Source organism: Nomascus leucogenys, chromosome 8, assembly GCF_006542625.1.
Source record: "Nomascus leucogenys isolate Asia chromosome 8, Asia_NLE_v1, whole genome shotgun sequence".
NCBI classification, from domain to species: domain Eukaryota; kingdom Metazoa; phylum Chordata; class Mammalia; order Primates; family Hylobatidae; genus Nomascus; species Nomascus leucogenys.
This window is the reverse complement of record NC_044388.1, coordinates 82414026-82439159: the sequence shown is the minus strand read 5'-3', so window position 1 is coordinate 82439159 and position 25134 is coordinate 82414026. Positions and strand designations below refer to the sequence as shown.

The 25134-nt window shown below is 53.3% G+C and overlaps 3 protein-coding genes and 1 long non-coding RNA gene across 6 annotated transcripts; 1 reads left to right on the top strand and 3 right to left on the bottom strand.

Annotated features, from left to right (window-relative positions):
• Window positions 1-972: 972 nt before the first annotated feature.
• On the bottom strand, window positions 973-5496 carry LOC115836375. The gene is made up of 3 exons (XR_004031405.1): window positions 5411-5496; window positions 1697-1791; window positions 973-1114 (listed from the first exon to the last, which is right to left on the bottom strand). It is a non-coding gene; the product is annotated as an uncharacterized LOC115836375 (long non-coding RNA).
• Window positions 5497-6412: 916 nt separating this feature from the next.
• On the top strand, window positions 6413-9272 carry LOC100581154 (C-C motif chemokine 27). Of its 3 annotated transcripts, XR_004031404.1 has the most exons (4): window positions 6413-6450; window positions 7598-7679; window positions 8757-8889; window positions 9076-9259. XR_004031404.1 is itself a non-coding variant. In XM_003282453.3 (3 exons), exons 1-3 carry the CDS (start codon window positions 8356-8358, stop codon window positions 9209-9211), a joined length of 522 nt encoding a protein of 173 aa, XP_003282501.2. In that variant the 5' UTR covers window positions 7914-8355; the 3' UTR covers window positions 9212-9259. The 3 variants fall into 3 exon arrangements, 1 of the variants encoding a protein (XP_003282501.2); XR_004031403.1 differs by lacking the exon at window positions 6413-6450 and having other exon boundaries at window positions 7145-7679; window positions 9076-9272; XM_003282453.3 differs by lacking the exons at window positions 6413-6450; window positions 7598-7679 and adding an exon at window positions 7914-8608.
• Window positions 9273-9412: 140 nt separating this feature from the next.
• Window positions 9413-20233, bottom strand: LOC115830375 (interleukin-11 receptor subunit alpha-like). Its single transcript, XM_030818387.1, is given in 14 exon segments — window positions 9413-9468; window positions 10229-10311; window positions 10565-10661; window positions 10772-10891; window positions 11265-11406; window positions 12487-12650; window positions 13583-13749; window positions 13835-13867; window positions 14019-14133; window positions 14260-14429; window positions 15498-15558; window positions 15865-15882; window positions 15885-15963; window positions 18924-20233. Coding segments are annotated over 14 exon segments (1452 nt in total). The 5' UTR covers window positions 19071-20233.
• Window positions 20234-20644: 411 nt separating this feature from the next.
• On the bottom strand, window positions 20645-24081 carry LOC100581816 (protein FAM205A-like). The gene is given in 5 exon segments (XM_030817592.1): window positions 20645-21795; window positions 21798-21824; window positions 21827-23011; window positions 23014-24063; window positions 24066-24081. Coding segments are annotated over 5 exon segments (3414 nt in total). The 5' UTR covers window positions 24067-24081.
• Window positions 24082-25134: the final 1053 nt, after the last annotated feature.

Genomic DNA, 25134 nt, shown 5'->3' with positions numbered 1-25134 from the left:
ATTCCCAGGATAGGGAGGCCACGGTAGAGAATGGGCATATTCTAGGCCAAGTTCTCCTCCAGCTATTCTAACTCAGCTCTGGGGCATAGGAAAATGGGTCAATAAGGGAGAGGGACAGTGCTGGCTGGGCCAGGAAGGTGAAGTCCTAGAGTCCAGAGATGAGAGATAGAGGAGCTGAACCTGCTTCCAAAGAATGTTCCCTTTAGCTTCACTTTCCAAGGGAGGAATGGATCTCAGATGGTGGATATATAGATACTGTGATGGGCCCAGGGAGGTCTAGAGAATCTGGGAGGGGACCTTCTCATCCTTACCCTGCTCCTGTGATTGTCCCTCAGGGAATCTAGGGGGTGGCTATGTCCCATCTTTCCCACTCCTCCTACTCCCAGGTGTCTTAGTACTACAGAGAAGAGCTGGTGGCAGTGAGGAACCTAGGGAAGAGACACATTCCTACCTCTGACCCTAATCTTGAACCAAATCCTGACTCCCAGCCTTGAGACTAATGGCTCAAATGCCTCCAAAGGAGCAACATCACAAACCTTGCAAATCTTCCCCTAATGGTAATAGTGCAAACTCTCCTCCCCTTGTCCAAACTGCTTATTGCTGAGATTCTCAGAGCTGAAGCCAAAAAGTGAAAAACAGGTGCAGTCTACTGCAGAGAGTTGTGAAAGAGAAAAGAGTTTCCTCCACAAAAAGGGAGAGAGAGGCGATGGGGAGCTATCCAGTGGGAAGGTATTCTGCTACCAACTCATGGACTGCAATTCACTTCTGACACTAGCCACGTAGAGTTAGCACCAGATTCCACAGGTTTAAGGGAAAGGCCCCCAATAAGACTGTCCCCAGTTTAGACACCAGCCACAAGGAGGGTCTCCAGGCCACCCACATTTCTGGCCAACTGGCTACAAGTCTGGGAGGTTCCCAAAACCCCTGTCAGTTTTGATAATTTGCTAGAGTGACTCACAGAACTCAGGACAGTGCTGTGTTTAATTAGTTTATTAAGGGTATAAATCAGAAACAGCCAAATGAAAAGACACACAGGATGAAGTCTAGGAGGGTCTCAAATGCAGAGCTTCTGTCAGTGGTTTCTCCTTGTGGAGACATAAGGTGCATCAGCCTCCTGGGACATCAATGTGTTCATCAACCAGAAAGTTTTATGAGCTTTGGTGTCCAGAGTTTTTATTGAGATTTCCTTACATCAGCATAATTGAATTACTGGCCACATACCCAAATTTAATCTTCAGCGCCCCCTTCCTCCCCAGAGGTCAGCCTGGCCCAAAGTCCCAACTCTCTAATCACATGGTTGGTCTTTACGGTGACCAACCTCTAACCTGAGTCATCTCATCTCTTAGCATAAACCCAGGTGTGTTCCAAGGGGCTCATGAGTAATAAAGACACTCCTATTACTTGGGAAATTCCAAAGGTTTAGCCTCCCCCTCAGGAGCCAGGGACAAAGGCCAGTCAAATTCTTTATTACACACCAGAAGGGGAGGAAGTTTCTGAACGTAGAAAATGAAAGTTTTAGGGGGCCATAAATAGGAGACAGCCACAGCCTCCTACAGATCCACATACACTCATGGACCCTCAGTCTTCCAAGGACTTCCTCGCCCTCATGATCATGATCCCTCTCCTGCTTGCTCTCCCCATCCAACCTTACACACAGTCTCACAGACTCCACACAAGCAGAAGGCCTCCTGCATACCTGCTGCTCCCAGGGACTCTCCTCATTTGTCCATCTCTGCTCATCCTCCATGGCCTCTTGTATGGCACCACTCCTCTTCTCAGCATACTGGTTTTCTTGCCAGGAGTGAGTAAAATGGGGCAGAGGTTAAACGGTAAGGTGAGGGGCATGGCAGGGATCAACGCGCAGGTCTCAGGGAGTCTGTAAAGGAAGCTGAGTTCATGTTGTGAATCCAAAAGTATCTGAGATGGGTCTCAATCAATTTAGAAAGTTTATTTTGCCAAGGTTGAGCACACACTCATGACATGATACAGCCTCAGGAGGTTCTGACAACACGTGCTAAAGGTGGTTGGGGCACAGCTTGGTTTTATACATTTTGGGGAGACATGAGACATCAATCAATACATGTAAGGTGTACACTGGTTCAGTCTGGAAAGGCGGGACGACTCGAAGTGGGGGCTTCTGGGTCATAGGTAGATAAGAGACAAAAGGCTGCATTCTTTTGGGGCTTTGATCAGCCTTTCACTGAACACACAATTTACATGGAGTGGGGAGTAAAGGAATAGTCACACTCATGCCTTAGTCTGGCTCAGTGGATCTGCATTTTTGCATAAACAATAGGGCAGAAGAAACAATCATTTGTCTCAGGTGAGCCGAGGGATGACTTTGAGTTCTGTCTATTGTCCTGCACCTGTGAAGATAAGCTATCAGTTTACATTGCCAGGGTGAAATTCAACACAACTGTTTTAAAGTAAAGATCTTGAGGCCCACAAGGAATTTCCCTGTGGACAAATTGTGAGGGAGGTATGTAGCTTTTTCTTTGTAGCTATCTCTCTTAGGAGTAAAATGAGAGGCAGGTTTGCCTGACACAATTCCCAGCTTGACTTTCCCCTTGGCTTAATGATTTGGGGGTCCTGAGATTTATTCTCCTTTCACAATGTCAACCTCCAGGTCCAAGTATGAACCCGAGACTGTACATATGCCCAATGGGGGTACCCTTGTGATGACTGTACGGCCTGTGTGACATGGGTATACCTGTGCATTGTGTGTATTCCTTTGCAGTCTATGTGTGTGCCTGTGTGGTGTGGGTATGCCTATGCCCTTTGTGTGCACCTGTGTGATGTAGATGTGCCTGTACCCCAGCTGTTCCTGTATGTATCAGTGCCCGGATGGGTTCTGGAGCCTCTGGCTGCTCTTCTCTTTATAGGCTCTGTCTCTCTAGCCTGGACTTCCCAGAGGAAGAATAGAACAGTGCATGTGGGTGGAGTAGAGAGCAACACTAAAGCTCTGGACACAGATATCCCAAGTTCCAGTCAGGGCTGTGGCCTTCCCATCTTAAGCCCTAAAGCTAATACTCACTTCCTAGCTCTGGGTGATACCAACAACTCTGAGGACTCTGCCTCTTAGTAAATCAACACCCAATTCCTGGGAACATTTTTGGTGCCTTCTGCTACCTCCTCTTCAGGGATGGCTGCAGGGCACTTTGTCCTATGAGTCGGGGTGGAGAATGTCCAGTCTCCTCCCCTCCCAATCACTTCCTCCATCATCCAGGCCTCCATTCACCATCTTACTTCCTTCACTTCTCCTTGCCCAATCCCTCCCACAAGGAAGCCCCTAAAACAGGTTCCCAGATCTGGTCCCCAGCATCCGCCCCTCACATCAGGGCCTTTAGGGAAGATGAGTTCTACGGCTCCATTCTCTCTGACTCCAGATTCACCACACTGAAAAGCAGCCTCTAGACCAGCCCTGGATGGATTGCACCATCTGGAGACTGCAGAAGACCTCTGCCAAGGACAGCCTGGCCCTCCCCAGTCTTGTCTGCCCCCTCTGAGCCCCATCTAAGATTACAGCCCATGGCCCTTCCTCTCCTTCCTTTCCCAGAGCAAGAGCCACAGCAGTTAGCCCATGAGAGTGCCAGAGAGAGCCCTGGCCTGGTGAACCAAGGATCAGAAGGGAAGACGAGGCCTCTAGTTCCTCAGCACCAGACCTGACCCAGCCAGGCCTGGAGTGTCAACATGAGTGTGAATGTGAGTGAAAGTGTGAACGTGGTGAAAGCATAACTTCCCAACTCCCAGACTGCAGTGCTTCCAATAAAACCACCTAGCACCCATGGATCTCTCTGTCTGCTATCTGTATGTGGCTCAGGCAAGGGAAGACAAGAATGAGACGGAGAAAGAGGGTGGGATGGGGGAGAGAAGAGGGGTATCCATTTCTCACATTTCACCCAGAGGAAACTTTCACCCCACTTATTTCTGGTCACTCCCTCCTATACAGTCAGCCCAGCCCCAAGACTGTCTTTCCCCTTACTCAAACCAACTACAGCTCAGTATTGGGCCTTGGCTGGGATGTCAGAGGTCTAGGGCAGCTATTTCCAACCTCCCACACTGGGTTAATTGCCCTTTCTTGGCACCTTCTACTTCTTCCAGCCAGCCTGCTCCATTTATAGTAAGAATCTCACTATTCTTTTGATCCACCCAGTTCTACCTCTACCTCTCAGAGGGCAGACAAGGTGCCTGTCTTGTTGGTTGTGTTTTTTGTTTTGTTTTGTTTTGTTTTGTTTTTTTGAGACGGAGTCTCACTCTGTCGCCCAGGCTGGAGTGCAGTGGTGCGATCTCAGCTCACAGCAACCTCTGCCTCCCAGTTTCAAGCAATTCTCTGCCCCAGCCTCCCGAGTAGCTGAGATTACAGGCGCCTGCCACCATGCCCGGCTAATTTTTGTATTTTTAGTAGAGACGGGGTTTCACCGTCTTGGCCTGGCAGGTCTTGAACTCCTGACCTCGTGATCCACCCACCTCGGCCTCCCAAAGTGCTCGGATTAAAGGCTTGAGCCACCGCGCCCGGCCACCTGCCTTCTTTACTACTACATCCCCATGTCCAGCACAGTGCCTGACACACAGGTGGTCATTCGGCAAGTATTTGATTGAATGAATGTAGCGAAAAAAAAAAAAAATCACAGGAAGATAGGTCTCAGGCCAGAGAGGAAGGGCAATGACCCTCCAGCCATTCAGTGACTTAGCCGAGGCCACTCAACCAGGTATTTCCGTAGCCTGGCCTTTTCTAGACTGGACTCTATCTGAGGACCTATTCCTCCTCAGCCCAGGGTCATACAAGGGGAGGGAGGCAGGCAAGAGAGGCACTTGGCAGGGCAGAAGCCCAGGGAGGAGTAGAGGAGACGTGGGGATTGGGAAAACGGTACTGGACTTAGCCCCAACCCTCTTTTCTTGCTGCCTGCTGCGGAAGCCTCGGCCTCCCAAGGTGTAGCTCCAAAACCTGACTCGACACCTATAAAAGAGGGTCCTTTGCCCGCATCTTAATCAACCGACTCCGCCCCTGGCCTCACCCCGTAAGATGACGTTTCGACTCCGCCTCCTCTGGGAGACATGCAGACCCCACCCCTTCCGGGGGACAGGCAAACCTAGTGCGCGACGGCATCCCTGTGACGTAATGGTAACGGTCCGTTTCCGGGGTGGAGCCAGGGAGGGCGGGAGTTTAGGCTGCGCTGACCCCTCTCAGCTCCCCCTTCAGGTGACCCCAGCTCCTGAAAATCCTCACCCAGGGCTCCAAATCTCCCAGCCCCATGACCGCCAAACCTCTCGCCCTGGCCCCCTAAATGCCCCAGGCCCCGGAGATGACCGGCCTCCTCACCCCTTAACTTCCAGTGCCTCCCAAATCTCCAAGCCCACCCTGTCCCGTGGTGGCAACTGAGGCTTCCTGGGGGTATCGGCCTCATATTACCTGAGAACTGGGCAGCCTCGTCCTGAGAATGACGGAGAAGGGGACCTGGGGCTAGGGAATCCCTGATTCAATCATGCCGCTCCCCAGGAGACGTTCGGAGCCCAGGACGTGTCGGGAATGAGGAGATACGAGGTGGCGCTGGAGGCGGAGGAGGAGTGAGTGGAGGCGGGTTCTGGGAGGAGGAACCAGGCGGCTCCGGGGTGGGGGAGGGTGGAGTTCTGCGGGGGCGAGGGGTGGGCGGGGCGAGCCTCCCAAGGGCGTGGGCGCGAAGGGAGCTGCTTTTAGGGGCGGGGCGGAGCCTTCCTCGAGGGCGAGGCACTGCGGGGCGGAGTCTGTAGGGTCAGCCCCGCCCCGCCCCGCTCCGCCCGGCTGTGCCCTCTCTCTGCAGGATCTACTGGGGCTGTTTCTACTTTTTCCCCTGGCTTCGCATGTGGCGGAGGAAGCGGAGGTGAGGGGGCTGCAATACCGCGGACCGCCCGCCGGGCATGGACGGGACTCAGTCTCTGAGGACCCATCGGGGGGAATCCGGTAGCTCCCGCCCCGCCTCATGCCACTGTCGGGTCGCCCCACAGCTCGGCGCACCCCGGGGAGCAGAAGCTGGAGCCTCTGCGAGGCCTGATGAGCTGTCTGTCCAGCGGCCTGGGTCCTGCTCCCCAGCGCTCGGGTCGTGGCCTCCCCCGCCGCAGCCCCACCGCCGCTGCCCAGCCAGCCAGCGCATTAAAGATTTAAACCGAAGCCCACCGTACTGACCTCCTGACTCTGCCGCCGCTGTCGCCATTCGAGCCGAACGCCCCTCCCCACACTGGCTCTGTTCCGTACTGACAGGGCGTCCCTCCCTGGAAGGGTGCCCTTCCACGTCAAAGCCCCTCATCAGTGTCAGGCCTCCTGTTACTATCAATGACTGTCTCCCCCAACCCCAACCCCCAAAAACCCATACTGTGAGTCGCCTATATGAAGAGAACTAAATAATCCTGCCTGTCACTCCCTTCCTCGGAGCCGGGACTTTGCCAGCTGTCTGAAGAATCTTCTCTGTTGGGAGTGTATCTAAAACGTTTCAAGCAGAGGTGTAGGATGCAGGCTGTAAATGAGAAGAGAGGGAGATTCCTAGAAGCTGCCTGCCACAGAGGAGTGACTTGGGTTGGCGACCTTTCCTACAGTTCATACCCCAACTTTTGGCTCCTCCAGTCTGATCCCAAGTTTAGAGATCCTTGGCATCAGCCTACCTAGCAGTTCTTGCTCCCTCCCTAGGAGACTCCAAGGGTCACTGCTCTCTGCTGTCCCCTTCTGTCACCCAATCAGCCTGGGACCCACTAACTCCTCAAGTGGTGAGAATCAGGGACTGCTATGTGGGCCTGCCTCCAGTTAGGGACTGGACCCAGCACCAGAAAGGGCACCACAAGATTAAGTTAAAGAAAGAGACGGCCCAGTTTCTGGCTGGGGTCAAAGCTACAGCAGATTGTGGCTGGGGAGAAGACTTGGTCTTAAAGGGGAGAGATGGGTGCACACCCAGAAGCATTTGTTTTCTGCCTTCCGAAGGCCTCTGGACCGACAAGTCCAGGAAAGACCAGAAAGTATGTAGCGCACAGCCAACTGATGAAGAAGGTCTATGACAAGACCGAGGAACCTGGGAGATTTCCTTGGGATTTCCTCAGTGGCTATACCCAAGCCTTGGGACACAAGAGAAAGGCCCAAGCCCTATCCCAAGAGAAAGCCTACTCCATGGAGAGTGGCTGACCCTACAGCAGACGACTGCAACAAGATAAGGGCTGGATTACTGCGTTATGACTTGGTTTATGTTTCAAATATAGAGCAGGACTTGCAGATTGAGATCCCTGGACCAGGAGTGAGAAATTCTTAAAGGAGCCAGGGGCACTGAACTTGGCAGCATACCCCCACCCTAGGCAGCTCCCAGCTTCCTGGAAAGGACTGGGTAAAGATGAATAGGAGCTTTGTATTGCGGGGAGGGGGTAAAGAACCGAGTGACGGCTGGGTATGGGATTAGGAGAGAAGCGGCTAGAGAAGCGGCTATAGCTGGAGGGTGGGATGCAGCACGTATAGCAGCTGGACATGAGGGTGTGACTGAACCCGGGTAGGGAGGGGGGATGTTCCTCCAGGCCCAGGCAGGAGGCTGGAATTTGAGTAAAACAAAGATGTAATTGAGTGCTTGAGTCTGATGTCTTCAACAAGTCAGGGACTGGATCTGGAGACCCTAGGCCCCTGCTGGCAAGAGGTTGGCATTCCTGGAACAGCACTAGACAAAAACAGGAAGGTAAGATTCATTGGGCCTTGTACCTGTTTTGACAACAGTAACCTAGCACCAAAGAGCTTTTATCTTCCCTCCTTATCTTTCCTCCCTGTCTCATCATCCTGGGGAAAGCTGCCCCACCTCAGCATCTCCAAAACACCCTTAATATTACCATAAAGGGCCTTCCCCCAGCTTCTCTGAATGTGGCTGGCCTCAGCCAAGAATCCTCCTCAGCCAGAAGGGCCCACTCCAGGGACCCATTCCCATCCGTTTCTTCTGATAAGACAGGCAGGCCAAGCCAGGAAGTGGGGAGGAGAAGGTGAAGGCAAGTTGGTGCTGGCCCGCCCTCTGCTCCCACCCCACCCACAACTCCCCTATCAGAATCTGTGTGTGCTAGTGTGAATTTGCTTGTGAATGGATGACCGTGAAAACACAACTGGGTGGGAGGGGGACTTTGAGTATAACTGGGGCTATCTAATTTTGTCTATGGTTGTCTGATCATGAGTATGACTTTGTGAGGTTGACCAAGTGATTGAGGAGTGACTTTGAATGTGTGGCTATGCGTATTTGAGTGTGAATGTCTATCATTAGATGCTGCTGTGGATGCTTGACTGCCCTTACTCACTGTTCCATCAGTCCCTACATCACACACTAATCCTTCCCCCAGCTTCACTGCCCAGAGGTTAGGAGCACACGGGAAATGGCTATCCTAGATGAGGAAGGAGTCTGTGGCAACAGGCCGAGAATTAGGGCCCAGGAGTGTCACAGGTTACACATATATCTCCAACTGCCTCTGACTCACCTAGTGCCCCAGGTAAAAGGCACCCAGATAAAAGGTAGGGGAGGAGGAGACAGAAAGAAGGAAGAGTTGAGGCTGAGCAACATGAAGGGGCCCTCAACATTCTGCAGCCTCCTGCTGCTGTCATTGCTCCTCAGCCCAGACCCTATAGCAGGTGAGTACTTGGGGGTATAGAAAGCTGGGGGTCTGGGTGAATGGGACGAAGTTGAAAAGACCCAGGAAATCCAACCTAACCTCCAGCTGTCTGGCAGAGAGGTTCTTGGTCAGGATCCCTCTGAACACATGGCCCTGTTGCCCCCTAGCATTCCTACTGCCACCCAGCACTGCCTGCTGTACTCAGCTCTACCGAAAGCCACTCTCAGACAAGCTACTGAGGAAGGTCATCCAGGTGGAACTGCAGGAGGCTGATGGGGACTGTCACCTCCAGGCTTTCGTGTGAGCTCCCACCCCTGATACCCCTGACTCTGACCTCAGTCCCAGCCCCTAATGCTGATCCCAACCCCAGCCCTAACTGCTAATTCTGATGCCAACTCAGGTTTTCATCTGGTCCTTGCTCCTAACCCCTGGACCCTAATCTCATCCCCAAGCTATGGTCATAGCTTTGGACCTTTCTCTACCCAGGCTTCACCTGGCTCAACGCAGCATCTGCATCCACCCCCAGAACCCCAGCCTGTCACAGTGGTTTGAGCACCAAGAGAGAAAGCTCCACGGGACTCTGCCCAAGCTGAATTTTGGGATGCTAAGGAAAATGGGCTGAAGCCCCCAATAGCCAAATAATAAAGCAGCATTGGACAATAATCTCTGAGTATAATCTCCAAGAACTTCCTTATTCTCTTTATTCACACCTGCACAACCCCTGCAAGGGGAAAGGCCAAGAGCCAAGGACCCACACACATTCCCCAGGCACCTACATACATGCCTGCAGAGAATACATGTTCCCTGCCTCACAGACACATGGTCACACATGGACACAGATGTACACATTACACACGTTCCTCGAGCAGAACTCCAACTCTGGGGTGAAATCAGAGGTACAAGCACCTTTCAGCTGCAAATTTGAAATATAGGGTCTCACAGAAATGGGCTCCAAACAGAACTTCCAGCTGAGACCCAACCATAGGGATCTACTGTCCTGCCTGGTTTCTATCTGTCCATCCATCCACACCAGCAAGACAGAATTATAGGTGGAAACTGCGGAAGCCCTCCTGGGTCCTCTACAGGTTTGGAGCTCCTAGAAGAAGCAGGAGGCAAATCAGGAGAGACAGTAAGACTGGATCTTGGCCCAGACACCCTGAGAATGAGGGAGGTGACTCAGTTCTAAGCTTAACACTCTGAAGATGAGTAGAGGAGCCCAGCTCTGAGGGAGCCTCTTCAACACACTGAAGATAAGGGAGTGGACCTAGCTCTGGGCCCAGGCACAACAAGAATGAAGGAGGGGACCTAGCACTGATCCAAGACACCTGGAAAAAAAAAGGATGAATATCCAGCTGAGTCTAATACCCTGGAAGAGTATTAACACTAATACTAATACCCTGAAGGGAAGTCCACCTGGGGTCCTTCCTCAGTACCCTGAGAGAAGGGGAAGAGACCCACTTCTGAGCCCAGGGACTCAAGAATGAAAGGCCCAGCCCTCAGCTTAGACATCATTAAAATGAGGAGACCCAACTTGGATTCCCAGCATGTTTAAAATGACTAGGGCAGCCAGCTCTTAATCTGGATACTCAAAATAGGGGCACACATCTCCAAGTCCAAATCTTCTGGATGTCCTACTCACCTGGATGCCTGTCCATTGGAATCATTGAGGCCAAGAACCCAGGCTTTGGGGATCCATCCTTCCCGCCCTGTCTCAGCCTCAGCCTGGGGCATAGAAAGGCAGCTGTCTCTCCAACAATGTGGGGTATCTCAGTCTCCTCCAAAGGGTTTATTAGTAAAGGGTCAGGAGAGGAATCAGTTAAAATCAAGTGGGGCATGGGGGATGGAGGTATGGGGAGGTAGTTCCAGAATCAGACAGGTTCAGCGGGCAGTCATGAAGGGTGGAGATGAATGTGTTCTATGGGCATCAGAGCATTTGTGAGGATCAGAGGCTGAGGGACCAATGGCAGTCACTTACCAGAGCCCCAGTGCCAGGGCCCCAGCCACCAGTCCCAGGAAAGAAAGGATTCCCAAAGACGCCAGCACAGCTACCTGCTCCACAGAGTCCCTGTGATCTGAGGGGGAGGGCCACATGTCACTGAGAGCAAGCCTGACCAAGCTCTGTGTCCCCTTTTCTCTGGGGTTTTCAGTCCTTTACAAGTCTTGCCCATCTGCCCAAGCTCACCAAGTAGCCGAGGGTGTGGTTGGAGGGAGGGCCTTGGAGGAGCAGGGCTGTCCACCTGAGGCTCCACCTCTGGCTGCGTGTGTAGCTGGCCCCAAGCTGGTATCTCCTTTGGTACAGTCCCTAAAGGAAGGCAAGACCCAATATGTGTCCATACGCTGGTGGGGACGGGGGTCACGTCCTGTGCTCAAGACCAAGGCCTAGGTTGGAAGTCAAGGTGCCTAGAAGGAGGAGCCTGATAGGGCATGGCCAGCTCCTAGGGAGCATGGCAAGCTCCAAGCTCGTAGAAGTGGAGCCTGTAACTGCAGGGGTGGAGGCCAAGGGGCAGGACTTAAGCTAAGACAGGGCTGTAGGCAAACAAGTCTGAAGTCTGGGACACCAATCGCCGTGCCTGTGTGGGCAGGGCATGTGCCACCCGGCTGTCTTTTGGAATTGGTTCAGCTGATAGATGCTTTGGGGTGGGGCCTCTGCCCTTTTCTTTGGCTTTGTCTCTCACCAGTGCTCGGAGTTCCCCAGGCCTCCGGGCTCCAGGTGCTCCAGGTGCCAGCATCTAGAAAGTCCCGGGCACTGACTCGTACAGCATGGGGCAGCCCAGCCACAGCATCTGTGATCACCTCCTCCAGTCCAGCTGGCTCCACCTGGGGGTAAACATGACTCACTGTTACCCAGCTTGTAAGTGCAGGGCCTTCCCAGCCACCATCTACAAAGAGCACCCCTTGCTCCCAGTCTCATCCTAAAGCCTAGTGGAGCTGTCTAGGTCTCATGTTGGGTGTCTGGTGGGGCTGAGTCTACACCTCGTGTTTGTAAGACGGCAGTAGTGATTACTTAGAGAGGCTGTGGCATCAGGCGGCCTGGGTTCAAATCTTTGTGAACCACATACTGAATGACCCTTTGGGCCTCTCTGTGACTCAGTTTCTTCATTTGTAAAATAGAAGTGAATATACCTAAACAAAACAATGTATGCAAAAAGTGTAGCCAGGTACCCCACAGGCAGGCAGCACTAAGTAAATATTAGCTATTATCTGATGCTGCTGCTCCCCAGTCCTGATACCAGCCAATCTTTAACATCTCCTGAGACGCAAATTCACTGCTATCCTCAGCTGGGTATATGAGTGTTTGTAGGAGAATGTGCCTCTAGGTGAAAGGCACTCCTTTTCCTAAGAGTTATTTTTAGGCCGGGTGCCATGGCTCACACCTGTAATCCCAGCACTTTGGGAGGCTGAGGTGGGCAGATTGTGAGGTCATGAGTTCAAGGCCAGCCTGGGCAATATGGTGAAACCCCATCTCTACTAAAAATACAAAAATTAGCCAGGCATGGTGGCGGGCACCTGTAGTCCCAGCTACTCGGGAGGCTGAGGCAGGAGAATTGCTTGAACCCGGGAGGTGGAGGTTGCAGTGAGCCGAGATCGCACCACTGCACTCCAGTCTGGGTGACAGAGTGAGACTCCCTCTCAAAAAAAAAAAAAAAGAGTTATTTTTTTAAAAGCCATTGCTATCTTCCCACAGATGGGCTTTACATCATAGTTATAGCCCCACAGCACAGACATTCAGTCTGTCAGTCACCACTGCAACCCAGCACCCAGTACAAAGCCTGGCCCACAGGGAAGTGTTGGGTCTTCAGTGACCTGCCAGCACTGGAAAGCTACACAGAACACCCAGGATCATGAAATCAGACACAGGACCCACAGCCGCGGGTTGGGACGCACTCCAGGCCTCACCGTGGACCAGGCTGGATGCTGCGCCGGACGGTACTGCAAACGGAACTTGAGCAGGAAGTGGGGCTGGCGCGGCCAGGAGGCAGGGTATGTCCAGCTGGCTCGCAGACGTCGGGGGTAACCTGGTACCGACTCTACCCGCAGGCCCTGGGGTGGGTCAGGACGCACTAAGGGCATCAAGACACAAAGTCAGGGTAGGCTATGGGTCTCCGTCACTTCCCCACCACTTCCCAAAGTGTGTGTTTAAAGGAGCCTTAGCCAGACACTCCTGAGAGGGGAGGGGAAATTTTAAAGTTGATCTTCCATTAGACTCAGACCGGTCATCTGTATTATGAAATGGGCTGAGGCCGGGTGTGGTGGCTCGTGCCTGTAATCCCAGCACTCTGGAAGACTGAGGCGGGAGGATCACTTGATGCCACGAGTTTGAGACCAGCGTGGGCAACATAGCAAAACCCTGTCTCTACAAAAAATTTTAAAAATTAGCCAGATATGGTGGCACATGCCTGTAATCCCAGCTACTTGGGAGGCTGAGGTGAGGGAATAGCTTGAGCCCAGGAGTTGCAGGCTGCAGTGAGCCAAGATCACGCCACTGAACTTCATCCAGCCTGGGCACAAAGTGAGGCCCTATCTCAACAAAAAAAGGAAGAGAAAGAAAAAAAGAAACCACCTGAGATCTGCGGGTGGACTTTTGAAGTGCTTGTTGAGTGAATAAAACAGCGATTCTTATTTTCATCCAAGGAAGATGAATTGGCCCAAATTCCAGCTAGAGTTTTAGTGTCCCACTCCCATGCACAGGTCAAGGAAGGAGGGGCCAGCAAAGGAGGACACGACATATGGCTGCATTCGGTGCAGAGCCTGCTCTGAGGCTAGGCAGCCAATCAGACAGTGTGAGTAGCAGCAGCAGCCTCTAGAGTGCGTGCTGAAATAACCAGGCCTCCTGGGCTCTGATCCCTTTGCCTTCTCAGGCTCCACAGGGCCTTCTCTGTGTGAAATGGAGTCTATGTTGGGAGGAAACTGGGAGCTCTGGGAGTGGAGAGATCTGAGTCCATTTGGGGTCTCTGTGATGGGGGTCCGGGGGAGGTCTGGGGTGGGTACTCACAGATGCTCTGCAAGCTCACATCCAGCAGGCGTGTGCTGGCACCCAGTGGGTTCACCTCAGTCGCATTAATCCGGTACTGGCTCCAGAACTCAGCCCCATGGACAACACAGCGGGCGGCCCCTAGGGGATCCTGTGGGCATGGCCAGGGCCCTGTGGATAGACTCTTCCTAGAAGGGAGGACGTGGTCTTCGGCTTTGAAAATGCCTACTGTGGGACCCAGCTGGAGCCCCCACATGCTCCCTCACGTCCTACCTCTGGCTATCAGCTCCTAGGACTGTCTTCTTCCTGGTGGGGAGGGGGCCATCTGAAGTCAGGAAGGAAAAGAGGGCCTTCTGCCCTCTGAGGCTTTCCTCAGAACCTACCTCCCTGCCTCCCACACCCACGTTGCGCCAGCATACCCAAATGTGTAGGCATCTACACCCGATCATGCACACACCTGTAGGAGGTGAGGTAGCGGGTGGGTAAACCGCTGATCTGGCTGGGACTCCAAGTGCAAGAGAAGTTCTCATAGTCGGCTGCTTGGCAGGAGACAACAGGGCGGGCTGAAGGGTCTAGAGGCAGAGGGTACACCTGGAGACTGAGCAGTCCTCAGGTCCTCCTGGTCCCAGAGGGCTTACTTAGGTCCCATACTCCCTCAGGATCCCCATGTGTCATCAGTGCCACTCTCCCCAACTCACAGCCCAGCTGCAGGGTCACTGTGCCCCCAAGTGCACCATCCAGGGTCCGGCAGATGTAGGTGCCCTCATCAGTGTTGTCTGCCTGGGCCAGGACCAGTTCATGCCCTAGCCCAGAGTCAAGTCCCTGGAGCAGTTTTGGCTCCCCGTCCCGAAACCAGGACACTGGTTCCCTGGAAGTAAGATGAGGTGACAATGGACAAAGACAAGATATCAAGCATAAGTCAGACCATGCCACAGCTCTCCATTGGCTTCTAACTGCATTTGCAATAGAACCCAAATTCCTTTTACTGGCTTTCAAAGCCCCTCGTGAGCCAGCCCTTGCCTTCCTTTCCTTCTTCAGCTCGTATCTCTCTCCCCCTCACCCACTGAAAACTCCAGCTACATTGGTCTTCTTTCTATTCCTCTGGGGTATTGAGCTCATTCCCATCTCAGGTCATTTTGCACTAGCTGTTCCCTCTGTCAGGAGTGCTTATACCTTAATGTGTGCATGGCTGCCTCCTTCATGACCTTCAGAAATCAGCTTCAACATCACCTCCTCAGAGAGACCTTTCCTAACCACCAATTAAAAAGTAACCACAGGCCAGGCACGGTGACTCACACCTGTAATCTAGCACTTTGGGAGGCTGAGGCGGGTGGATTACTTGAAGTCAGGAGTTCGAAGCCTGACCAACATGGTAAAACCCCGTCTCTACTAAAAATACAAAAAAAATTAGCCGGGCCTGGTGGCACCTGCCTGTAATCCCAGCTACTTGGGAGGCTGAGGCAGGAGAATTGCTTGAACCCAGAAGGCAGAGGTTGCAGTGAGCCCAGATTGCACCACTGCACTCCAGCCTGGGCGACAGAGTGAGACTGTCTCAAAAAAAAAAAAAAAGTAACTACTCAGTTGTCCTCTTCAACATCCCTCTCTGGTTTTTCTGCCCTGCAGGTGTTACTATCTGGCAAGATTCTCCTTTGCTTATTGTCTTCCCCACTAAGATGTAAGCTCTGTGAAGGCAGGCACCTTGCCTGGCATTAGCACTGCTGTATCCCAGAGCCTAGAACAGACCTGGCACTTGGCAGGTGCTCAAAACATACCTGTTGAATTTTCTGTTGAATAAGAATAATTAGAGGGTTAGGACAGATAGAGAGGTGAGGATTACGGACAGAGCGGGCAAGGATGGGAGGGGCGGGACATGAGGACTAGGCAGAGTCAAGAAAGGGTCATGAGTGTCAGACCAACAGGCAGGTGGGGCACTTACCCGGCAGTCACTCCAGGACAACACAGCTTCATGGACCTGCCAGGCTGCCCATACTGGACCCCTGTGGAGGGCACTTCTGAGGTGAGGCTCTTCCTTTACCCCCCTCCCCACTTTGTGAGAATGACAGATAAGAAGCAGACTGTTAAAAACTGGCTGGTGGGGGGCTCACTGGATCAAAGCATCATGTTATAATCTGGAGACAGATGTCAGAGTGGAGACAGAGGTCAGAGAACAGGGTAGAGAGGGGATCCAGGTTAGATGACAGGAGCAGGGGTGGTGTCACAAGTTAGGCATGGGAAGGGGCCACAGTGAGGGTGGCCAAGTCACAAGTCAGAGTTGGGGGGTTGTAGAGCAGGGTTCTTCTCACCTGGGGGGCCCCAGGCCTGGGGCAGGGGGAGGAGGCAGACACCAGGGCCGTAGCCACGGCCACCAGGACCCTGCTCAGCCCTGAGCAGCTGCTGCTCATCTGTGGGGAGAGGTAGAGTCAGAAATCCCCGACCCCTGAGATGGGAGGCTAAAGCCTGGCTCTTCCTCTCCAAAACTGAGGCTTCGTAGGAGAAAAACTGATGCACCAAGTGGGGTAAGGCTGTTAGAAATCACTGGGGGAACTGACCTGAGGTCCCCTTTCCCACTGTATACCCAGTGCTTCGCATGTGCACACACACACACACACACACACGGACACACACACCCCCTCACACCCTCCATCTCAGTCCTGGGCTTAGGGCCCAGAACAAAAGCCGGAGGCAACAGACTGTGCCAGCAACTCCTCCTCCACCGCCCTTGGCACCCACCCCTGGCACCAAGCACTGGCACCAGCTCAGCCACTCCCATTAACCCCTCCAGTCCAGCTGTTGGGAATTCTGGTATTTACCCCCACCTGGTCCAGGGCTTATCACTGCCTCTGATTAACCTGGGCAGACCTTATCACCCTGAGGGGAGGGCGTCATCATGGATCTGAGCCCATCCTGCACTCCTGCCCTGAGGCCTACCCCTGCTCTGGCTGCCAGGCTGCTCGCCTGAACCTGGCTCCTTGCTCTGGCTACTTGGGCCACTCAGCTGGGCCTGGCTCTTGACACTTCGTTGGTCTCAAGTCTGTGAAGCTGGATGGGGCTAGGGTGCAGGCTGGGGCTGTGTAGTTAAGCAGATCCAGATGCCCTGGCTGGTGCCAGAGGCTGGGGGTGGGCGAGGAGCCAGCAGATGGAAATGGAGACAGGGTGGCGGGGAGGGGAGGGAAGGGAAGGGGACGAGAGGCTGAGAGGAATTGGGAGCCTGCAGGGACAGGCATGGGGGCCACAGCACCAAGAGATACTCAGAGATCAGGACTAGGAGGTGATGGGGCAGTGTGGGAAGTGTTGGAAAGACTGGATTGGGGTCAGCGATAACTCAAAAAGCTAACAGTGTGTCTATATGGCAGGTGGGGGATGCTAGGAGAGAGAGATTTTGGACGAAGGGGAGCAGAAGGAGGAAGGCAGTGGTGAAGTGGATGGAGAACGAAGGGGCAGGCGGGGAAAGGGCCCTGGGAACAAGACCAGAAGAGGAAGAGCACGGACCCTTCAGGAGTAGGAGTAGAGCAGAGCAGGGCCTCCACGTGTCTGTGTGTCTGTCTGAGTCTGTCCAGTTGGCTCACCCCTGGCCACCCAGCCACACTTACCCTGCTTAGCCCCACCCTACCTCAGTGATCCCAGCAGCAGAGTGTCCATGGCCCCCAGGACTTCCTCTCACCAGCTACAGCCCCCGTCTCCTACTCCACTCAGTTCTGGGACCCCAGAGCCATCCCCTCCTTCCCCTTCCCTGCCCCGCCCCCTCTAAGCCCTGGAGCTCCGCCGCCCCTAGCCAGGCCCCCTCCCCGCTCCTGCCTCCTCCCTCCTTCCCTCCCACCCAAGGCCTCCCCCAAGTCTGGAAAGGAAGCCACAGACACAGCCAAGGCCAGCAAGAGGGAAAGGAGGGTGGCTAATACTTATGTCCCTGTCAGTGAGAGATGCCCTGTGTTTTCACACAGCCAGACATAGTCACATTCACACATAGACTCACGAGGCACAGTTAACAAAAGGGCATGCCTTTGAACACACGTGGACACAATCAAATGAAAAATCAGATACAAACTCCCCCTCTTTTCACTCCTCACCAAATGTTTCCTTAGGGTACAGCTGGCTGTGCTTCCAGGGGAAGGGAGGCCCCAGGTTGGGGGATATAAGGAGAGGCCAAAGAGTCCAGTTCCCCCTCCCCTGGAAGTTCCAGCCATTTCTCACCTCCCCCTCCATTCTTTGGGCCCCAGCACCAGGAAATGCCTTTGGCCCTTGGTGCCAAATACACAAGATCCACAGTTACCCTCAGACTCACACACTCTCACATGCGGTCACTCACAGTCACACGGGCACAGCCACACAGTCTCAGACTCAAACACACTTACACATATTCATACACTCACACAGTCACACACGCACCCAGCCCCTACCAGGGCTCACAGCGCCGCCTAAAAGCAACTCTTCATCATGGTCTAAGCCCCCTCTCTCAGGGAGCTCTTAGCAGTGGCAGACCCACATCTCATCACTGTTAGAGGCCCCCAACTAGCCAAAGAGATCAAGATCAGCAGGGAAGGCAGGCACAGGGGCACAGGGAGAGACGGAGAGGCAGGAGAGGCAAAACTGGAAATGCACCCACACAGAGAGACCAGGGGAACAAAGCTGTGAAGAAACACACAGAGGTATCTCTAGTAAGACAGCAATAGGGAGAGAAAACGGCACGTAAGGGAAACTGAGCCAAGCAGGGAAACAGAAAAGAAGGAGCAGTAGACCTGATGCTGGGGATTCTTGAGCAGAGGAAGAAGGAGGGGAAGCCACGTGTGTTGTGGGTGTGTCTGTCCATGCTGGACACTTAAGAGAAAGGTCAGTCCCATGGGCTCTTGAAGTAGGTCCCCCAATACATGAATACCGCTGTACTCCCACACGGTGTAAGTTAGGACCCAGGACACACACATAGTCACAAACCTCACTTTTGCTCTGCTACTGCTGAAGTCACACATTGGCACACACGAAGCCAGCCACCCACTCTCACGCTGGCAGACATGGTCTCAAACCCCACAGAGACCTTCCCAAAACACATTCCCTCATGTGGTCACAGTCCCTCTTACACGAACACACAACCCAGTCCCACCAAAAATGTGCATTGACAGATACACACGTCATCCCACACTTGCACAGCCACATGCACCCCCAGCTCCATGCACACTGACACACGCAGTCACATTAGCTGACAGCTGCACCAAGTGACACTCAGAATCGCACACAATGATACTGTCACACAGACACAGCCTCACAGGCACACAGACACTGACAGTCGCTAGTCACTCCCGGCCTTTCAGATCATACATCACCCTGCCCCGCCCACTCCTGACAAGACTTTGGCGTCTACACCAGGCCTCACCTTCCGCGGCCGCTGCCGCCAGCGCCCTCTGCCCTCGCCCTCTGCCCCGGCCTCTACTCCCTCCCGCCCTGGGCCCCCGCAGCGGGGGCGGCTCCGCCCAGGCGCCAATGGAAGGAGAGGAGTGAAATAGGGGGGCTCCTGGCCCATTGGAGACTCCAACTGCCAATCACCTCCACCCCCACCTCCGCCGGACACTTCCTGTCCCGTCCGGGACTGAAGAGGCTGCCTGGGACAGAGTCTGGAGCTGGATTCCTGGGTCTCCGCCTGAAGGCCTATCCACCCTGGAACAGCAGGACTGGAAACAAGAGCCACTGGCCAGGTGATTGGAGAAGGTGAAGGTGCCCCTGACTCCAGATAAGATAAAGAAGAAGGAGGGCTGTGTAGGGCAATGGTTCTCAAACTTTGCTGGATATTGTGGTTTGAAAACTGCAAAACCCCACCCCATACCAATTAAATCAGAATCTCTGGAGGTTGGACCTAGGCATCAGTATTGTTTAAAACTTCCCAGATGATTCCAAAATGCAGCCAAGTCAGAGGTGTAAGGTGTGTCGGGTATACGTATGCCTCAAGAAACCAGCCACCCACCCAGGGTTCTCATCTAGTCCCCAGTCATGGGAAGCTCGAGGGAAATGTGTGCATACTATGTCTATCAGATCTTCCAGACCAGGGCAACACTCCCAAGTTCCAGGTACTTCCCCTCCAGGATCTCAAGGAAGAAAAACCCTGGCCTGGAAGGCAGGCAGCCAAGTTTCTCCTGGGCCAGATTCAGTCACTGTCCAGCCTTAGTGTGATTTCCCTACCCACAGGCTTGGTTCCCCTGGGAAAAGAACGAAGGCAAAAACCATTCTGGCCAACCCTGTATCATTCACAATCCCTGCCTTCACCTTAAAATTTGGAGAACACCAGGTGGCATCAGATCTCCTGTGTCACATAGACTGTTGTTCCCACAGCATTGCCAGGGAAACAGGTCCAGAGGGGACTGAATAGACCCCAGGTCACTCTGAGAGCCATACCTTCCTTCCAGGCCCTAGGGTTCCTAACTAGCAGTCCCTTCTCTGTCAGAGCTGTTTCTGTTTGTGCAATGATTGGGGCACAAGGGCAGCAGGAGTATATGGTGTCCGCACATGTGAGAGTCTGGAGGAGCCAAGGACACAAAGCCACGTACACGCTCCCTACCCGCTCCCTACCCGCCCCTTTAGCCCCTGTGGGCTGGAGCAGAGCCAAGCTACAGCCACTCACAAAGCCAGGGTTCTGGCCAGCAGCCCAGGATCTGGCCACTGACCACGGGGATCAGGATCCAGCTCACCCGCTCCCCATAAATGTGCAGGTGGGGCAGGTGCCACTAGAAATACACTCTATATTTCTCAGCAATACATTGTCTGTCTGCTCCTTGTCTCTGCTTTATTGTGTTAAGGGAAGGTGTGAGGGAGGCTAAAAAGTCCTTCCTCTCTAGGGAAGGAGCTTTGACTTACCTTTCAGATGGGTCACCATTCCACATCAAAGAAGAAAAGCCCTTATCTAGAGTGCACTGAAGTTAACGGTCATGCTTGATTTCTGAACATTCACCATCCATCCCACCAGAATATTTTCCACTGTCCCGTAACTCCAGGGCCTAGGAGAGTGGCTAATGCATAGTAAGACCTTATATTAGCTGAATCCAAAGTCTGCGTGTTCTCCTTGAGCAGACTAATTGAGTTTCTATCTGAGGTGAGGGTCAGGAACTAGGTTGGGTGCCCTGGTTTGGTGGCACAAGCCTCTCGAGGACAGTGACGAGGGCAGTGGCGGGGGTAGCCCAGGGCTGAGGCAGAGCCAGGTTGTCTGGAGTGTAGCCGGAGCTTATTGTCTAGGGACTGGGGACCATCCAAGAACGCTGGGCCCACCAGCTTCTGAGCAGGACGAGATTGGGCCTTGGAGCACCCTGTCGGCTTCTCTGTCTTACTTCTCCCCACAGGGCTCTTGGCTGGAGCCAGGCCCTTTGCAGCATTTTCTTTTCTGGTTTTGGCCACCTTAGCAGCAGCTGAGAACATGGAGTCTTCATGCCCTTTGCCTTTTGTCTTGGGGATGATATGCTGCAGAAAACATTTAATTTTATTTCTCAAGCTAGACTCTGGAAGGCTGGGCCTCTTTTGAGTATGGGCTGGCATCACCAGCCCATGCAAAACCTGGCCTTGCAAAGTTTGGCCCTGCAAAGGCTTACCCTGAGTTGGTTGGCTCAGGAAAGGCTGACCCTGTGAAGCCTGGGGCACCACAGTCTGGGCATTCTTAGGAATTGTTGCTGGTTCAAGGATGACAGTTAGCTCGGTTTGACTGTCTTGCAGGTCACTGTCAGATTCTTTCTCCCCAGGGACTCGTGGAGGTAGCTGTGGGAGCTTAAGCTGAGGGTGGTGCTGGGGGCTGTGTTGACAGGGATCAGCAAGATGAAAGCTAAGGCTCCATCGCCAGGACCCTCGGGGTGTCTTGTTTGGAAGCATCCCTGCTGGCCTCTGGTCTTCAGCAGGGCGTCTCTCTTCTCTGGTTGAGGAGCGCCCAAACCCCACATCCCCTTCTCTGTGGTCCCTGGCTGCTTTGGTTTCCTCTGGGTCCTCTCTCTTTCCTGCTAGCATGGGGACATGGGCTGGGTCCTTGCTCTTGCCAGGGCTTTGGGGCTCAGGGCCCCAGGGTTCCTGGAGGCTGGGGTTGTTCACATTGGCGTCCACCCGAACACAAAGCATGTGGGCCTTTGTCATGTCCCCACTGCGTTGTGAGATCTTGGAGACCGAGTGGGCAGAACCCTGGGGTACAGCTTTGGAAGTAGATTGCTTTTGGTTCTGCTGCACTGCCTTCAAGTCATTGGCCAGCTGTTCTTTAAGGTGAACCCCTTCTGGATTAGGGCAGGAAGGGTGTCTGGTGGGATGGGCAGTCCTGGAGCAATGTCTCCCCTTGGTGGTTTAGACTTTCAAGAGACTTCTGTGTGGATATGTTCTCTGGTGCTGCAGCAGTTTGTTCCCTGGACTTCCTTGCCCTAATGGGAATTCCCCATTGTATCTCTAGGACCTTTTTTCTCAGGTGGAAGTTTAGTTTGGTCAAGATATGTGTCTGGAGTGAGTAGGGGCTAGCAGGATGTGTCTGGCTTTCTAGAGGCAGCGTCTCCACAGGCCTAGGCACCATCTCTGTGATGACAGAGTGGCTAGTGACTGCCAGGGCCAGGGCCCTGGGGAGCGCCACATAATACAGAGCAGGCAGCCCCAGCAGGAAGGCCAGATGCTTGTGCCATAAAGTTGTCTCCAGTTTCTCAATGGCTTCCATAGACAAGACTCGGAGCAGCTTAGGGTGTTCAGTGATAGTACCTGGTAAAGCCTTTTGCTGCTGATCAAGGGCCGTTGGCATCCAAGGCATAACTTTGTGATGTAGGTCTGGGTCACTTGCTCTCTGCAGTACCAGGAACTGGCTTTCTGGAATGCAGGTTAAAGGAGCCACTGCCAGGCCCCCAGAAATTCTGCAGTCCCAGGGCCTATGTACACAGGCAGGGATATTGCCCTGGTGGATCTGTTCACATTTGGAGTCGATGTGGTTCTGCAGTATTGCCTTGGCCTGAGTTAACAAGTGTCGCATGGGGAGGGACACTGGGGCCACAATGGGTGACAGCACATCACAAGCCCCGTTGGCCTCTAGGGCTACAGTCTGGGGGATGCTCACATTGGCTAGGGCTGTGCTGCTGCAGGACACAGTCTGCTGGTCAGTGGAGGTAAGGAGCAACTGGATGGACTGCTGGATCTTCTGAGGCAGGCCCCAGCGATGGTGAATCAACTGTTTCTGGATGTGGAATTCCAGCAGCTTCCGGGCATGCTCTGGGAAGAAGAGTGGTTCCCTGGTAAGCACTGAGATGGACTTCCCTGGCTGGGAAGCTGTCATGGTCTCAGGAGGCTGAGCTTTGCCACAGGGCTCATGCTGCATGAGGCACTGGGTGTGCTGAGACCTCTGGAGGGCAGCTGGCCAGCCCCACTGAAGCTGGAGTTGCCTCTGTAGCAGGTGCCACTCCAAGGCTTCATACTCGGCCAGAGTCAGAAATGGGACATTGATCTGAGCTCGTTGATGTTCAGATGGAGACACCAATTTGGGGAAAGTGGGGAAGAGGGTGGGGCTGACTGGGGTGAAGTTTCAGGGAGCAGCTGGGGGAAGGAGAGCTCATTGAAGAGAAAAGGATCCTTCAAGGCGGGCTTGGGCACTTTTTCTTTCTTGGGGCGGCCTTGAGATCTCATGAAAGTGGCAACCAGGGACTCACTGTGCAGAGAAGGGAGCCCACAGAATAGCTGGCTGTATTTCTGCTGGAGATCACTCCCTGAGTCATTATCTTGTCCCCCAGACAGTGGATGGGGGCCACTTAGGGCTTTAAGGGCTGGAGAGTGCAAGGCTAGAGCCATAGGGTTTGGACTTTGCTGACAGTGGTGTCTTTGTTCTGGGTTCATAATGGACCATTCAGAAACCCAGAAGGTCTGGGTGGGCTGGCCAGCCACACATGAACACCAGGTCTGGAGGGAAATGGTCTCAAATCTATGAAGAGAGACCTGAGAAGTATTATTCAGTTTGAAAGAAACTGGCTGGTCATTTCCAGGTTGGTAGTACAATGGTGGGTTCGGCATAAGCTGCCTCAGGGACTCCTCCACACATCTGGGCAGCCCCCACCTCTGGAAATGCATCCATTTTTTAACATGTACCTCAAGAAGCCTCAGCACTTCAGGACTGAGAAATGGCAGGTGGGCAGGGAGGACCATATGTGAGGCCATCGGATGCATCAGGTTCAGGGTTTCTGGGTTCAGGGACAGCAAGGAGACCTGGGAGTTCGAGCGATGCTGGCCTTGGTTTCCCTGGACAGAGCTGGGGTTGCTCTGCATCATCTCCTCCTGGTTCAGTGGAGCCCTTGGCTCCTCAAGCCTTGAAGAAGCCATTGTGTTTGGGCCCGTGAGCACATCTGGCACTTGAAATTCCGGCCCTAGGTGGAGGTGATCAGCCCAGTGATCTCGTATGCCATCTGTATATGTTGACTGGGCAGCTGACTGGATTAAAGATTTCTGATCCGTTAATTGTGACAGTGTTGGGGTTACAGATGCCAGTGAAAGCTCTCTGGTGTGCCAGGAATGAAATTCCAGACTCTGATCTAAGACATACTAGAGATAGACAGCGTCTCTAGGCAAGAGGAGCCTTGCAATGGCCCCGATAAAGTCAGGGAGATCTGGTTGTTCTCACCCGCCAGCAATTGCTGAATCTCCAGAGCCACAGAATTGCAGATCTGGCAGCAGGGATCTGCACACAGGATTTGCCACACACTTCCCTCCGGAGGAAGCCAGCCCTGGCTGGGAAGGGAAACACGGCAAAATTAATGATGGAGTGACATCTGCCTTCTTGGAAGAGTGTGGGCTGGAGTTGGCACTCTCCTTTCCCAGTCCTGAAAATCCTGGGGCCTATACCATCTTGTTGTCTACCTGTCTGCCTTCCTTGCTAAGAAAATGCCATTTGGCAAGGTGTGGTGGGCTGGGCTGATGGTCTGGAGCTTGTTGGGCAAGGCTTCAGACAACCCATGGGAGGGCATGGCCCTCAGAGAGGGCTGGGAGCTGGGGTCAGTTCTCTGTTGACCTTGTTGAAAAGCTGAACTAGGAGAACGGAGCCAGGTGGTTAGGTGATGGGGCATCACCAGGAACATCACCAGTTAGAACCCAGACCAGTCTCATTTGAGGCTAAGAAATCCAAAGCCTGTATTCAGTACTTCCAAGCTGTAGAAAATGAGGTCCTTGTGGGACTTCTGCATTCTGGGGTATTTGGTACCCCTAATATTATACCCAGCATCTCTTGGGAACCAGTCCTGTTCTCTAGAGCTCTTAAGGAGAGGATAATATAATAGACTCCTGTCTAAGGAGTGTCCCAAGTACTGGCCTCACTGAAGATAGAACCAGAGGAGGCCATGTCAGCAGAGTCTAGCCAGAGTCAGGTATTTTCCCTTGAAAAGGTATGGCTTTATTCCCTTGAAAGAGTATGAAGAGAATAAGACAAGGATGACTTCTTTATTCAAAACCCATTCTCTTAACCGGGTAACTTATCTCATGGCTGAGTGCAGCTCCATGTAATATGTTTTATGAATTATGCACTAGTAAAATCCTGAATCGTAGAACTGCTGTTATCCTAGCACAGAGCTGAACTGGGTGGCTCATCTCTCCTGAGACATGTGAACCCCACTCTC

Coding starts and splice junctions, on each gene's coding strand:
- LOC100581154 (XM_003282453.3), top strand. CDS start 8,356: ATGGCTATCCTAGATGAGGAAGGAGTCTGTGGCAACAGGCCGAGAATT. Junction 8,609..8,756: donor CAGCCCAGACCCTATAGCAG/GTGAGTACTTGG, acceptor GTTGCCCCCTAG/CATTCCTACTGCCACCCAGC. Junction 8,890..9,075: donor TGTCACCTCCAGGCTTTCGT/GTGAGCTCCCAC, acceptor TTCTCTACCCAG/GCTTCACCTGGCTCAACGCA.